A 16,579-nucleotide genomic window follows, 5' to 3' on the forward strand; every position below is an offset into this window, starting at 1 on the left:
GCCAAGGCGTTCCAGTTGTGCACTTTTTGCGAATGGCAGGGTTTTTCATCAACCCTCTCACTGACGACAATTAGGTTTTACAAATGTGAAGGGGACAAAACGAGTTGCCATACTATGTAAATTGGTGTCTGAGGATGGTGGGAAATCTGCGCTAACATATAACCAGCAATCCTTCGAAAACCAGACAGAACCCGAGAAAAAGATGCGGGATGTGGGGAAATGACTGAGCAGTTATCACCACTGTAAAACAAAAACCCGAAATAAAATCAGCCAAACTGATAATCACCCAAACTGAACAGAAAATCATCTGAACAGACAATTTACCTGATTTGAAGTCAGAAGAACTGGAAATTGCCCCTGGTCTGAAATTACCAGACTGAAAACCACCCAATCTGAAAAATCGCCTGAAGCGAAAAATCACCCAAACTGAAATCACAAGGACTGAAAAATTATCCAAAATGAAAATCACCCAAATTAAACTCATAGACAGAACATGTCTAAACAGGGTAAATTCCTTAGTAAGCTGGACCAAGAACCTGACCCTGTATGTGAAAGCACAGACAGATGTATCAAATTCCAAGCTCTTGATGAGAAATGATAACAGCTTTAGTTTAGAATTTTAACAAGTTAACAAACGAAGTTGTCATGGCAAGCAAATCACTCCCATAATATTAATATTTTCACTCAGTCCAATAATATTCAGTTAGTGTATTGGCCAGTTAGGATTAACCTAGCAACCTGCACTTACACATGTTTAATAATTAGAACAATATCCTTGCCGTACATCATAGAAATAAAATTATTCAAAATAAACCAATTGTAAGAATTAATGAAAGGATGTTGTATCATCATCTGAAGTTTATCAACAATACTTTATTGCAACAATACAATCATATCAGATCAGAGCTATGAGCAGGGAGAGCTCTACGTTTAAAACCACTCTTGTGCATTGAGATACATGAAAAGCTATGTAGAAATAGATAAATATTTGATCTAACTGGTCTAAACAATGTCACAAATACCTGTTTGCTCAAGAGAATCCCTTCTACAGTGCATCCCTGCCAACACCCTAAACAAAATGTTTCTACTTTGCCTTGTAAACCAAAATGGAATGAAAGATGGAGGTTGCCATTTTAACATCTGTTTCTATATATCAAGGCTCCTGCCTGAATAAGAAGCATTCCTCTTAAGTTTTCAGGGGATGCTTTTGGAAGAAGAAATATTGAGATTGTTTTGGTAGAATTTGTGGCTTTCCTATATTTTATTGAAACATTAATTTACCATAATATGTTTATTTTTCTTCAACAGAATATTTCTTAAATACCAAATATTGTTTCCACTCCAGTCCTCCACAGTAATGAATAAATACAAGTAGGATGTATGCTTACATAAACACTTTACATATGAAAATACTAATAAATATTGTATTTAACATTATTTTATTTTCATAAAACAGTCTGAGTATACATTTTCAAAGAATGGTACTATAATCCAATTGAAATCATATTAACATGACCTTTGCAAAAAAGGCTTTTCATTAATAAAATCAAGGCATAATAAAAACAAAGTTGCTGGAAAAGCTCAGCAGGTCTGGCAGCATCTGTGGAGGAGAAAACAGAGTTAGTGTTTCGGGTCCAGTGGCCCTTCCTCAGAACAAGGCATAATAAACTTGACAAATACAACATCAAATATGCTATTGAGTGGCAATTTGCTTTACAAAAGCCTTATTAAAACTCAGAAAAATAAGCAATAGTCTACAGTATTTTTCACAATATACCACTTTCTGAAAATCTGTGATTAAGTGACAAACAAAATTCAAAAGTTAACAGTCTTTTTGCTTTCTCTTAAAAATGAAGGGTTTTGACTGCCATGCCACTTTTGCAATATTAAAGTTTCTGATGATCAAAGGAACTGATTTCAACTAACACCGATAATTAGTCATATTATCCAAAATGAAGTTATTACATACACATAGAATTGAAAACCAATGTCCGTATTAAACAAAAATGTTTTAAGAAACCATAAATCACCATATAAGTATATGATTGTACAACTGTTTATAAAATCAGGCTGGCACTGAAACTGCAGTTAACCAGAATTAAAGATGTTCTGATTCACCTTCCCGTCCTGGCACCTGTTTCTCTTCTAAGTGACAGGACACAGTGGTGATGGGTGTAGTGTTGTCCAAGTCTGCACTCCAGTCTGGGATCTTAGCTATAGGAATAGATACCTGGTACTTGTCAGCCTGATTTATAAGCTCTGGTTTCCTGCTCACATTGGTCTGTTTCACAGGTGTCACAAAGCCTGCATCACTCTTTTCTTTCAGGCAGTGGAAGAGAGCCTGCACCTCCTTGCGGAACTTGGGGCTCATGCCAAAGTAAATGATGGGGTTGTAGAAGCTGGCAGATTTAGCGATGACACAGGTGAGGACACTGGTGATGGCTGGTGCACTGTATCCACATGCTGACCACATGGAAATGACTGCATAGGGGGACCAAGCCATAATAAAGGCTGTACAGATGACAAAAGACACCTGTAAAATAAAGCACACCAGCTGCTCTAATAGAGGGCAAAACAAAGGTTTGTGTTGCTATTTCAGTTTGTAAATCTTGATGCTGTTGCGTACATCACTTAATTCATTTGGATTAACATTATCAAATTTGAGCAGTGATTTACTGTATAAGTGGCAATTAGGTTTGTTGTATTTAATATTTGACTGATAAATAAAATTGATAATATTGGTGATATAAACATTAAGTTATTCTTTCCAGTTATCTGGCTCCTAAGTGAATTAATTGGTAGAGGCTGTTCTAATCTGAAAGATATTCAATGTGAAACATTTCCTTTGCATGAAGTTGCATGTTCTCTCCCACATTTGCTGCAATGTGGAAGAGAAACAGCCTGTGATTGGAAGAGCATGTGAGAGACAGAATGTGTGATTGGAAGAGTAGTTCCTCATAGATTTGGTCTATCCCACCTTGTACTGATTGGGCGCCTAGGCTGAGCTTTCCTGAGCATTTTAGGGCTTTTGAGAGTAAAGTTCCCTGTCACTCCTATGTATTATGAATGCTCTTCCTATCAACTAGGATGCGGTGTCCATAATTTGACATAATAGTCCAGGTGAAGACAAGCATAGTGTTTTATAAAGGTTCACGAAAATTTCTGTGCTGTCTCTCTTTATAAAACACAACAGAGTATATACACGATGTGCGCACACACACCACACCCACCCCTCGCCAAACCTCATGGAACAATCTGTTCTTCCTTCCAAAGTACATCACTTCACTTTATAGGGGTAGCAGAATATATGTGAACCGTTGATTTGAATAAAAATATCTTCAAATTCACCGAGTAATTGGGTAATGCAGGTTTGAACCAGAAGTAATGCTGATTTTAAGATGGCAATCAACGTATTTATAGTTGGCCTTAATCCCTTCGGGTTGGGAAAACAAATAAAATTAGCCAAAATTTCTAACCCAAATGAATACCTGTTAGTTTAATCTCTTCGTAGCTCTTTCCGTAATTACTCTCGTTTGAGGATTCATTTTGTTTTTATTACTTTCAATGTCACTAGAAATTAACTTTTTTGGAATTCCAAATATTATTTGTTATATAAATGACCGTGTTCCACTTTCACCTCATAGTTGTATTTGCATTGGTAGCTGTCCACGGGAAATTTAACTAGGTTAATTCCTGAGGGATTTAACGTGCAAGTACTGAGTGGATGTTTTCCTTCAAGGGAGAACTCTAGAACTGGGAGTCATAATTTTAAAAAAAGGTGTCACTTATGAGAGTGCTGAGGAAGAATTTCATCTCTCACAGGTTTGTTAATCTTTGGAATTCTCTACCACATTGAATATATTAAAGCTGTTTTAGACAACTTTTTGAACTGCAAAAAAGTCAAAGGTTATGAGCGGCAGGTAGGAAAGTGAGCTTAAGACCACAGTCAGATCAGCCATCATATTATCAAAAGACAGAGCAGGCCTGAGGGGCCCAATGGCCTATTGCTGCTCCTGTATCTTATGTTCTTGCATGGAAGTTCTAATCTTCTTGCATGCTTTTCTTATCCAAGTCATTTTAATGTTAAACCTTCATTATCAATCTCTTTGCTGCTTACCCTGTTTACCTCTTATCCCATTTACACATAATTCTCTATTAATTTGTCTTCATGATAGTTCTTACCCGTGTCACTTCTTGTTCAATATGACGTTGGTGTTCACTGATCTCTCCTTTCCTGACACATTTGTGACTGGATCTAATCATTTTTATTATGGACACATATGAGAAAATCATGACTGAAACAGGGAAGAAGAAACAGCAGAGAAATATGCCAATAACATAAGATTTGTAGGCAATAGAAACAGTTGCCTGCATCCAATCGATCTCACACGTGCCATACAAGCGATCTGTAACAGTTCAAATAAACATTAATAATAGTTTGCAAATTATTAATCCAGAATATTGAGAGTTTTTTTTCTCATTCACAAATAATTTATATCAAATTCAGACACTGAAAAAATACTTTATGCAAGAAATTTACTTGAGAAAGGATGTATTGGCACTGGAGGGGGTACAAAAGAGGTTCACTAGATTGATTCCGGAGTTGAGGGGATTGGCTTATGAGGAGAGACTGAGTAGTTTGGGATTATATTCATTGGAATTCAGAAGATTGAGGGGGGATCTTATAGAAACATATAAAATTATGAAGGGAATAGATAAGATAGAAGTAGAGAGGATGTTTCCACTGGCAGGTGAAGCTAGGACAAGAGGGCATAGCCTCAAGATTAGAGGGAGCAGATTTAGGACTGAATTGAGAAGGAATTTCTTCACCCAGAGGGTTGTTAATCTATGGAATTCCTTGCTCAGTGAAGTAGTTGACGCTACTTCAGTAAACGTTTTTAAAGAAAAGGTAGATTTTTTTTGAACAATAAAGGAATTAAGGGTTACGGTGAGAACGCGGGTAAGTGGATCTGAGTCCACGAAAAGATCAGCCACGATCTTATTGAATGGCGGAGCAGGCTCGAAGGGCCAGACGGCCTACTCCTGCTCCTAGTTCTTATGTTCTTCTGTTCTTATGTAAATTACTCTTGAACATCACAGAATTTTGGGTGACCTGTACTTTTCAATTAATTTTAAGATGTGTATAAGATTTTCTTTCTACAATAGCTGACATGGGCACAATGGGCTGAAGGGATTCTTTCTATGCTGAAACCATTTCATGCCTCTCTATATATCTATTAAGGAAAATGAGTGGACCAACTCATATTTCAGAGGTATTTTAATCATTAAAACAGCCATGATAATAGTTGTAAAATAGATTATTTCCCTCTGCTATGTACAGTAAGAAAGGCCTTCACTCTCACTCCACTAGACAGAATGAGGTGGTCAAGGGGATATTGGAAGGGGTTTAATGAGTTAAAGCACAGTGATCTTTTGGGTGAAATATTAACAAGGGAGGTGCAAACAATGAAATGAAAGGAGATTATAAGATTTATTCTTAAATAGGATGTCAGTGCTGCTGGCCAGGCCAGCATTTGTTGCTAATGAACCAATTGGCTGTTTTGGCCATTTCAAGGGCCAGTTAAGAGTCAACCACATTGCTTTGGGTCTGGAGTCACTTTTTAAAAATTCATTCACAGGATGTGCGCAACACTAACTAGTCCAGCATTTATTGCCCATCCCCAATTGCCCAGAGGGCAGTTAAGAGTCAACCACTTTACTGTTGATCTGGAGTCACATTTGAAGCCACACTACAGGACACTACCTGGGTCTCCAGATTAATAGTCCAGCGATAATACCACTATGCCATCACTACCCCCTAAACGTATGCCAGATCATATAAGTGTGGCAGATTGCTTTCCCTGAAGAGTATTAGTGAACAAAATTTTTTTTTATGACGAAGAATGACGGTTTTGTGGTCATCATTAGACTTTTATTCCAAATTTTAAAACTTCAGATTTTGCCCTCTTTAGACTGCTTTCAGGAGCACCAGGAAATGTGACTTAATCCCTTGAACAGATAGCTTCATTCTGAGTCAAACTATCCAACATCTCACAACCAAAAGAATATAAATCTGCAGAAGCAGACACAAAGAAAGACTATCAGAAGAGTAGATTGAAAGGTGCAGAAAATGGGTTCCATATACATGCAAAGAGGTGCCGACATTATGGTGACAAAATAGGACAAAGAGGTATTTGATGTTTTGATTTCTCGTAAGCAAAACATATACAGTGCTTTAAAATCTTGTATCGACTATGCATTTCCAGCACAAAAATTACTTCATGCTTTTGCATACTTTTTAGATTTTTGCCCCAACCTTTTTCATTCCAAAATCCAAAACACCAATCTGCAATAGAAACTTTAAACTCAAGCAGTTTTTACAGCCTTGCTCTGGAGGTAAAAATGCAAAAGCTCAGTTTTGCATCTTCCAGTGCTTTAATCTGTCATTCTGAAAAAACTCTTCTACTGCTCTGTTTCCTTAACAAGGAGTAACGTTCCTATTTAGCAATAAATAACAATAGCATCGAAATGTTACTTAAATGTAATCATAGAATTTATGATTTTAGATTAGGGATTGGATTACAACTCTGCACCATGGTCCAAACAGTCCCAGACGTCAAACTTATTAGACTTGAATATACAAGCAGAAGCTGACAAAATATTGTGATGGCTGCAGTGCTACCTCTGGGTGAAGTATTACCATATACACAGCTTTTGGACTGTCACCCAATGACTTCAACACATTAGAATCTAGGCAGTTGCCAACTGAAGGTCTTTTTTTAAACATATATGGCAATATGTAATAATTATAAATAGTGAAACATAGTTAATTTAAGAAAAAGCTAAGGTAAAATCAGCAACAGTTATTTGAAAATGCAGCTTGATATCTCATGTAGTTGTCAAATTTTGTCTCTATCACAAGCTATTAATTAACTCACCAAATTCATAGATTTACTTGTGACATTCTTATTGGTTTCCAACTTGGACTGTGAAAGATGTTAAGCTGCTCTCACTAAATACAGGCAAGCTACCAGAGGGGTTGAGAACAGCCAATGTTGTATCATTATTTAAAATAGAAGCAAAGTAGACACCAAAAAATTATGGACTGGTCAAATGGACATCAGTGATGGTCAAAATGCTATGATCAATACTAAATGATAATGAGAGGTACTGCACAATCTTATCTGTTACTTGGACAGGAATAATTTTGTTAAGAAATGTCATGTCTTACTAAGTGAACTTAATTTCTGAGGAAGTAACAAGGAGGATTGATGAGGGCAGTGCAGTGGATGTTGTCTATATGGGTTTTAGTAAGGCATGTGACAAGCTGCCACAAGGCAGACTGGAAAGAAAAATTAAAGCCCATGAAATACAGAGGAATGTAGTGAGTTCAGTGGCAAGAAACAAATGGTGATGGTTGACAGATGCTTTTGCAAATGGAAAGCATTTGCAGTGGTGTTCCTCAGGGCTCAGTGTTAGGTTTCTTGCTGTTGATGGTACATATTAGTAATTTGGACTTACATGTGGGGGCATGTTTGGGAAATTTGCACATGACTCAAAAATTGGCCAGATAGCTGATAGAAAAGAAAATGGTTGTTGATGAAAGTTGCTATCATTGGTTTGATTTGTGGGCAGAAAAGAAGCAATTTGAATTCAATCCTGTGAAGTGTGAAGTTATGTACTTGAGGAGATTACATAAAGCAAAGGAATGCTATACAAGAAGGTATTGAGAGGGGTAGAGGAAGTGAAAGACCTTGGAGTACATGTATACAGACCCTTGAAAGTGGCAGAACAGATTGATGAGATGGTAAAGAAGTCACAAGAGGTGCTTCCTTCGTTGGGCAAGGTATTGAATACAATAGCAGTGATGTAATGCTGAATCTATATGATACTAGTTTGGCCACAGTTGGATTTTTATCTCGGTTTGGTCACACATGACAGGAAAGACATAATTTCTCTACAGACAGTATGGAAATTTACAAGAATGCACCTAGGACTTGAAAACTGCAGTTATGAGGAAAGACTGGATAAGTTTGCTTTCCTAAGAACAGAAGGGGCAGAGGAGTGACTTAATTGAGTAGTACAAATAATGAGGGGCTTGAATTGAGTGGACAGGGTGGACCCATTTCCCTTAACAGAGAGATCAATTATTAGGGGGTATAGATATAAGTTAATTTGTAGAAGAATTAGAAGTGGTATGAGGAAAAACATTTTCACCAGAGTGTTGTGGCTATCTGGACTTGCTGCCTACTTCGGTGGTATACGCAGAAATTTTCAACTCATTTAGAAGGAATGTCGATTTGTGCATCAAGTGTTGCAATCTGTAAGGTTATGGACCAAGTGCTGGAAAATGAGATTAGAATAGGTGGCCAGTTTATTCAGTGGTGCAGAGACAACGCGTGAATAGCCTCATTCTGTACTGTTACTTTTTAGTGGTTTGATGGTTCTAAAATGCTGTCATTAATATTATTAATAAGGTTTAATCTGGAACTGACAGCAGAGAGTTTAGGGGTAACATATTTCAGGAAATGCTATATATGCAAGCCCTCAAATTTCTCACTTTTTGTATAGAACATCTCAAGCTGCATGCCTACAATTTCTAATCACTTGTTTCCTGATGAAGAATAAAACTATTGAATTGGCTCTTACAACTTTAATTAAATGTACTGGGGAAACAGCAATTTTTTGATGGTGGAAGTATTATAAAAATTGCAAACAAATTACAAACATTAATCTTTTCTAAATTGAAAGAGTGACTACACTTTAGAAGTACTTCAGGAGGTTGTGGTAGGTAACTGCAAGTCTTTATTTTGTGTTTTTACTACATTAATCTGGCTTTTAATCATTGCAGATTTGTGATCAGTGTGCCAAAGTAAAATAGAAGCTGGCTTCAGTCGATGGACAAGTGGGAGATTTTAAATGGTTTGTTTTGGAAGCTACAGTGAACTGAAAGCAGAAATGAGAAGTGAAACGCTTGTCTCAAGTTTAAGGCACTTTAGGGCTGACAACAAAATAGTTATGTCTGACCACAGTGGCTTTAGAATGTGAGTTATACAGCAGTAATTGCATTATCAACACTTCATCCTGTGAGCATGGGCTTATTTTTCCTTTCCATTTTCTCTAAATGCCAACTGTTCCTATTTGTCCAGCTGAATAAACCAGGCAATGCAGCAGTGTTATTCAGGTAACATCATCCAATTATCCCCTACTGCCGCCTTCTCACAGGCTTGCTGTTGTCATTAACGCAGAATCAGATAAAACTTTGGAGTTGACAATGAGTTTGGTGCACAATGCCAGTTTGTAGCAGAGGATAATCTCAGAAGTCAAAAAGCCAAGCTCACAAGGAAAGAATAGTAATTGAAATTGAGAATATGATGATTATGCTGGACTGGCACTCCAAATGAGAAGTTGTACCTAAAAGGTAGTGAAGGTCTAAGGAATAACAGCGTAAACCTAATTCTCCAAGTTGACTCTCTGTCAGTGTACCTTCCTCTGGGAACCAGTGGTTATGGAATTTTGTTCATGAAGGAAATAAATGAAATGTAAAGAAACAAAACAGAAAATAGAAGAAAATAACAAAATAGGACAAAATAAAATAATGGTTTAAAAATATAGCATTTCTTCATATGCATTTTACATACATGAATTTTCTTTTATCAATCTTTGATAGTTGGAGGGTATGGTTGGCAAGGCAAACTGTTAAGAGTCAATATCATTTCTGTGCATCTAGAGTCTCACATAGATCAGACCAGGTAGGGGTAGCAGGTTTCCTTCCCTTTGGGACATGAATTTTTAACAATTGAAACTATTTTCATTGTCACTATTACCAAGGCTGCCTTTCAATTCCAGATTTATTTTATTAACTGAGCTTAAATTTCACCAGCAACCATGGTGGGACTGTAATTCATGTCTCCAACTCATTAACCTGAGTCTCAGGATTCCTCGTCTAGTGACATTAATATTTCTTTTCCTTTTTAATAATTTAATTTTACAATAAGAATTGAAGTACGGGATCCCTTTCTGTCGTAATTAAGCAATACAAAATTTGTTTCTCACCACCCTTAAAGTTAGTATCAAAATATAACTTTAATTCACAACAAGTTACTTAATTATTCACATCCAAAATCTGGCAGCCTCAGGACCGAGACCTAACTGGATTTTGGATTTTCCTGGAGTTTGGATTATCTTGCAGGTGGAAAAGACAAGTAGAGGCAGGTAGATCTTAAAACAGCACAATGCACTCAGGTCAGAGTTTCTAACCTAGAGCACCACACCCTTATAATAATATAAATACTAACATATTTGAACTTATTACATCAAAGTTGTAAAACTTTAGGGTCCATGTGTAAACCTATATTTTTGCTCCAATTATACAAAATTCTAATGGTCGCGGGAGCCTGTTGAAACCATTGGTTTTCTGGAGGGTTATACATAGCAGTATGTACAGGGTGGGAACGAACGTGTGGATGGATAGCTAAACAAATGGTTGAATCATACTTCTGGCACTCTGAACTCCTGACAGTAAAATATCTGGCCTTCAGATCGTTTTAATTGTTGGACAGTCAGATTTTGGGTAATGATAGTACTATGGGCCACGTGAGAGTTGTAAGGTCAGGGAGTATATTCATGACAGAGATTGTTAGCTTTGTTGAAATTCAGAATCAAGGGACATGAGGACAGTGGGCAAAGGTGGAATTGAGGTGGAAGATTGGTTAACATCATGCTGAATAGTGGGGCAGGACTGAAGGACTAAATGACATGGTCTGACTCTTATTGCTAATGTTCTTACATGAAATTACTTTGCTCCATTCTTCTGTTCTTTGTGGGCTGATATTTTTGCCTGTCTTTTTGAGAGATTTTATTAAAATCTTTTGGCAAAGAATACCAGTACTGGGAACAGAAACACTTATTTCTTTACTGCATCAAATTACTCCAAGTCAATTCCAGATTATATAATGGTTTAAATATATCCTGGGGATAAAGCAGATTGACTATAGCATAGTCCTATTTGAGTGTCATTTTCTGTGGCACAGCGTAGAACTGTAAAAACGCATAGATGCAGCGATAACTCATCTTCCATAGCCCATTATTTGAGTGGTCGTATCTTACAGAAGCACAATAACAAATTTGCAGAACATGGGGTCATTGTAACAACTTGCATTTGATGTAGTGCTATTGGTATGGAACGTGTTCCAAAACACTTCACAGAAGAGTAAGTAAAATGAACAACAAGAACAAAAACCAATCTTTCTCATAATTGATCGACAATGCTCTTTAAAAGTAATTTGATCAATTAAAGTTTGTGCTGTTAATTATATTTAATATATTCCTTTTCAGAATCTTCTGGGATCAGTTTGCTCCTCTGGCAGTAAAAATAGCTCCCAAAATGTATTTTTGTTAGCTGCAAAATGAGTTAAATACTGGGATGGAGCAGAATTCAGTGGGGTGTGTCAGAGGTATCAGCAAACCACTCCATACTGTGACATTACACAATATTTACAGTGCAGAAATAACCCCTTTAGCCCAAAGGATCAGGTTCAAGATCCACAGGCGTATTTTTCAATAACACAGCATCTGTTTCTATATACTTCACTCTTACATGTTATCAAGTTTCAACTTGAATTTATCCATGCTATTCACTTCAATTATGGCCTGGGGGTGTGAGAACTACATTCTAATCACTCTCTGGGTAAAGAATACTATTGGTCAAGTCACCATGCAATGCTGGAGAGTGGACTTCCTTACAGCTCCCTCAGAGCAAATCTCTTAATTATTGCTGAATTGTCAGAAAGTTGATAGAGTTGACACATACAGTAGGAATCATAATCAGGCTGACTTCATTGAATTCAATCTTTATAGCAGAGAAAATAAGAGCGAAGCATTTTACCCTCATTGGTTTAGGTTCAAATTTAAGTGCAGGAAGTAAAAGAAGACTATTTAACTTTGTCATTTATATTATTTTCTGAAATACTTTATATAATCTATCTCAATAGATGAAAGGTATATCTTTATAAAATTTAACTGTAGCATTTCAGTTCTATCCTCTTCCTAACTTGTGTTTGCAATTATTTTTTTAAAAATCATTTAGTATTTTAATCATTTAGTGGAAGCTTGTCTTTGGTAAAAGAGCAGGAAACATGTATCCTTCCAGCTGACTGTTATACCATCAACTGGATATTTGGTTCCATTGAAGTGAATAGAACTGAATATGTGTGGATAGTATAACAGGTAACTGAAGCAATGTTTTACACTGCCATCTCAAAAAAACACTTCCACAAATATATCATTCATCTGATGTACATTTTCAATTCTAAAATTTATTTCAAATTTTCTGTGTTATTGTATCCAGACCTACAGCAATGTAATTGTCTCTTAAGTGTGCTCTGGGCAATTAGGGATGGGCAGTAAATGTTGGCTTAGCCAGCAATGCCCTCATCCCATGAATGAATGAAGAAAAGTCCTCACCCTTCATGTGATCATAGTCCTGCTGGTTGTAAATGTAATCGCCATTGAGTGGAGTGGAGTGGAGTCACGTGGGTCAGTAGTGGCCCTCAAATATCCATAATATACATCAATAACTTAGATGAAGGGATTGAATGCATGGCAGCTACAAAATGAGTGGGCAAAAATTTGGCAGGGGTCTATAATGTTAGAAAGTGTGATATTGTCCACTTTGGCAGGGAGAACACAAAAACAGTATTCTATTTAAATGAAAAATTGAAGTGAAAACATGAAATGAAATATTGTAGAATTTAATGTTCCAAAGAAGCTGCACAGTCCTCCCAGGCCTGAATTCTGACACCAATCGTCATACACAACACCTTAAAGAGGCTGCGTTTAGAGGGAATGTTGTCAGAGGTGAATCTGGGTGTTCTGGCACATGAATCAAAAGAAGCTAGCGTCTAGGTTCAGTGAGTGATCAGGAAAGCAAATAGAATGTCAGTGTCTATTGTAAGGTGAATGAAACAAAAGTAGGAAAGTTTTCCTGCAGTTATACAAGACATTGGTGAGACCACATCTACAGTTTGGTCTCCTTATTTGAGAAAGGATATATTTGCTTTAGAAGCACTGGAGAGAAGATGTGTCTGACTGATAGCTGAGATGAATGACTTATCATATGAAGAAAGATTGAACAGAATGAGCCTTTACCCATTAAAATTTAGGAGAATGGGAGGCAGATAGAAAGGACTGCAGATGCTGGAAGTCAGAGTCGGTAAAATGCGGAGCTGGAGGAACACAGCAGATCAGAAAGCATTCGATGAGCAGAAAAGTCGATGTTTTGAGTCTGGACCCTTCATCAGGACTGGGGAGGGGGAAGGGAGCTCAGAAATAAATAGAAGGATGGGGTTGGGGAGGAGGAAAGGTAGGTGGGATGGTGATAGGTAGATGCAGCTAGAGGGTTGTAGAGTTAAGTCAGTGGGAAGGGTGGGGCAGATGGGTGAGAAGGAAGATGGACAGGTTGTGTCGAGTCAAGAAGGTGGGGATAAGAGGGAGGGCTGAACATGGGAGGAAGTCGGAGGTGGGGAGATTTTGAAGCGATGAATTCTATGTTGAGGCCTTTGGGCTGTAAGCTCCTGAAGTGGAATATAAGATGTTGTTCCTTAGACCATATACATGCACATATCTACACTGTGAACAAGCATCATGTTATCTTAACATGGCATAACACTGTACCACTTTTCTCACCTGTGTAACTGCCCCATCCTAGAAGAGGCATTGCAGACCAGAAAAGAGCTGCCAGCCACACGATAGACAAGACCAGTATAATATTAGATTTGTTAACCCTGTAAGCTGAAGAGAGACCAGAAAACAATTTCCTATCAGATGTCTGCATCTGCAATAGCAATACTTTGACAAGCACTTCAATATCCTGGAGCAACAATTATATTGTTATGTAATATTACTACTTTGAATTCACTGAATTTAAAATGTCACCAAATGTTCTTGTTCCTCTTAGAAGATTTCTTTGAAATACTTTGTTTCAATATGCTATGATATTTATAATACTACCAATTAGAATTCACATTACTTTGCGAGGTAAAGGTTGTAGGTAGTAGCTGTCATACATATCACGCTGTTTTGAGGATTCTAGACGCTACAATGGGCATTTAACTGTTAATATTAGACTAAGGAAAGCTCTTTAGTGGAGGCGGTGAAGGTTTTACCTTGATGCGGTTTGCAACCTTTGATGTATCTGATGATGCTGATGGCTGTCAAAGTGTTAATACTGCTCAAACCAAACAGCAGAGTCAAAATCCCATCCACCTAAAAGACACAGAAACTTGTCAGTCCACAACACACAAGTTAAACACTTCCAGGAAACTTTGCAACCACTAAATCCCAGACTAGCAGTTTGACAAATGCCAAAACTCTAACTCAGTTTCACTAATAAATACTTCATTCAAGGTTGCTTTCCATGATGGAAGATCTATGCCAGCACAAATGGTTTAAAATTGCCTTGCAAAGTTACATTGATACTTTTTCAATATGACTACAGGCCATATTTAACAAACCAAACAATTCCTGTAGAATTGTACTGATGCAAAAACAAGCTTGCTGTAAAAGACATGTACTTTTTTATTGCATTCCAAAGTAGAGCTGTAAACACCCAGCTCCATCGCCACTGTTAATGCTCCACTTTCCAAACCAACATGTTACTTATGGAATTGTTATATAGGCCAATAATGTTTCTAAACAAACTGACATGCACACTATCAGCAAAAGGATTGTAACTTCTCTCACAAAATCTAAAAGTTGCTCAGATTTTAGCTCTTGTCAAAGCAATGTCTTCCTGCTATATCAAGAATATTTCTAATCAACTTTGAATTGTTATTTCTAGCTGCCAATTAGAACAGACTTTAAATTCTCAATTCATGCACACCATTTTCATTTTTGGAAGCAAATGTGTTGATTATCAACACTTTTTCCCTGAAAAAGTGCATACAAAGTCTTTATTTCAATTTTTTATACACTGTTCTCACTGTCATGACCAATGAAAATGTTAAGCTTTGTTAAATCAGGTGTAACTGTGTCTTAACTGTGTACTAATTCATAATCTTCACCAAATCGCTTCCCTGGTTCTGAAAATCTAATTTTATATGTGTTAAGTTTTATTTCCTTTGGGGAGCATACATATTTCTAAACTAGTAAGTCTTTATTAGTCTCATATATATGTTCCAGACTTTAGTTTGCTTTCTGTCAAGTAATTACACTTCAGTTCTAATCTGTGCCTCATACTTCTTAGTTTGGGAATTCCTTAACCTGAATGCCTCTTCACTTGCTTAATGACTTCATATCTTCGGAACTCCACAGATCTCCATTAGAAAGTGCCAGATTCAAAGCCATGCCAAAATAGAGGAGATTCCACATTCTAGAGTCTGCTAAGTCTTTGCAGGATGCTTTTTCAAGATCAACAACACTGACCTCAAAACCTGGGTCAACATATTTGATTTCTTGCAATTGTATGAACACTATACATAATTGCAATGAGGGTAAAAAGAAATACAGTTCACAGCACATTTTAAATTTAACTCTAAGAATTTTAATTATTAACTCACTTCACAAGTCCAGATAGACGTGATGAGAAATTGATCATCTTGGAAAATATTGAATATTTCAATTATGCCCCGTGAGTACCCAAAAATTGAAATGCTGGCATCTGATATAGCAAGATTGAATGTAAGATAATCTTGGGGTTCGAGGGCCAGTCTTCGTTTGTACATGATGGAGATGACAATTCCATTCCCAATCCAAGACAGCCAGCCTGAGAGAAAACCAAGGAGTGGTTAAACACTTTTATTTAAGTTGATGATCTAATGCATTATTTTTCCAAAGGAAAAGAAGCTAACATTTCAAAATACATTTTGTATGTCAGATATAATTACTTCCCTAACTAGGTTGTCATTTTTCATTTATAAAGAGAATTTGGAATTTTGTTGTAGACAGTTCACATCATAAACAGTGCACTGCTTCAGTGCCAAAACTGTTAGAATGACAGCTGCAGTTGGATATAGAATATTGCAGTGCCTCAATGTGTCCCAAATAAATTGTTCTAGAGTCTTTTTGAATAATGCACATATTGCCAAATTTATAATTTTTAAAGAATTTGTTTGATTTAATATTTGTAGAAAATGATTCATTCGAGAAAAAAAAAGTTGTGTCTTAAGTACAAGCTGTTTATGTGAACAGCCCCAGGTTTCCCTAAATCTTTTACAGATTAAGATTTTCTTCTCAACTTTTTCTGCAAGAGTGATGGAAAAGTTACAAAATTATTTCGGAGCCAACACTTAAAAAAATAATCAGCAATAATTTACAAACTAATTCATGAAGTTTAAAATGTCAACATAAACATTTATAAGTAACACCATTGACCCTCAGTCAACATATTTGTTCAGTTTTAATCATGTAGTGTTTTACAAACCCCTTTGATTCAACTATATTTTACAGCATGCCCCAGTTAAACCTGAAAACTTGTTTACAACTAATTTTCCACCAAAAGGAAGTTAACAGGCACGAGGGTTTATAATACGGTAAAGGAAAGTAGACACAACACTCAGATCAACGCAGCACATTATTTCAC

At 36.7% G+C, this 16,579-nt stretch overlaps 1 protein-coding gene across 1 annotated transcript; it reads right to left on the reverse strand.

Moving 5' to 3' along the window:
- Positions 1-2,098: 2,098 nt before the first annotated feature.
- Positions 2,099-15,758, reverse strand: opn6b (opsin 6, group member b). Its single transcript, XM_020536810.2, has 5 exons — positions 15,558-15,758; positions 14,166-14,265; positions 13,687-13,791; positions 4,183-4,406; positions 2,099-2,533 (listed from the first exon to the last, which is right to left on the reverse strand). The coding sequence occupies exons 1-5, from the start codon at positions 15,720-15,722 to the stop codon at positions 2,099-2,101; spliced, it is 1,029 nt and encodes a 342-aa protein (XP_020392399.2). The 5' UTR covers positions 15,723-15,758.
- Between the last annotated feature and the right edge of the window lie 821 nt (positions 15,759-16,579).

This window comes from Rhincodon typus, chromosome 8, assembly GCF_021869965.1.
Source record: "Rhincodon typus isolate 14 chromosome 8, sRhiTyp1.1, whole genome shotgun sequence".
NCBI lineage: Eukaryota > Metazoa > Chordata > Chondrichthyes > Orectolobiformes > Rhincodontidae > Rhincodon > Rhincodon typus.

Excerpts from the sequence above, each read along its gene's own strand:
- opn6b (XM_020536810.2), bottom strand. The coding sequence starts at position 15,722 with ATGTACAAACGAAGACTGGCCCTCGAACCCCAAGATTATCTTACATTC. Across the intron at positions 14,266-15,557 it reads CGTCTATCTGGACTTGTGAA|GTGGATGGGATTTTGACTCT; the intron begins GTGAGTTAATAA and ends TGTGTCTTTTAG. Across the intron at positions 2,534-4,182 it reads TTGAACAAGAAGTGACACGG|GTGTCTTTTGTCATCTGTAC; the intron begins GTAAGAACTATC and ends TTTATTTTACAG.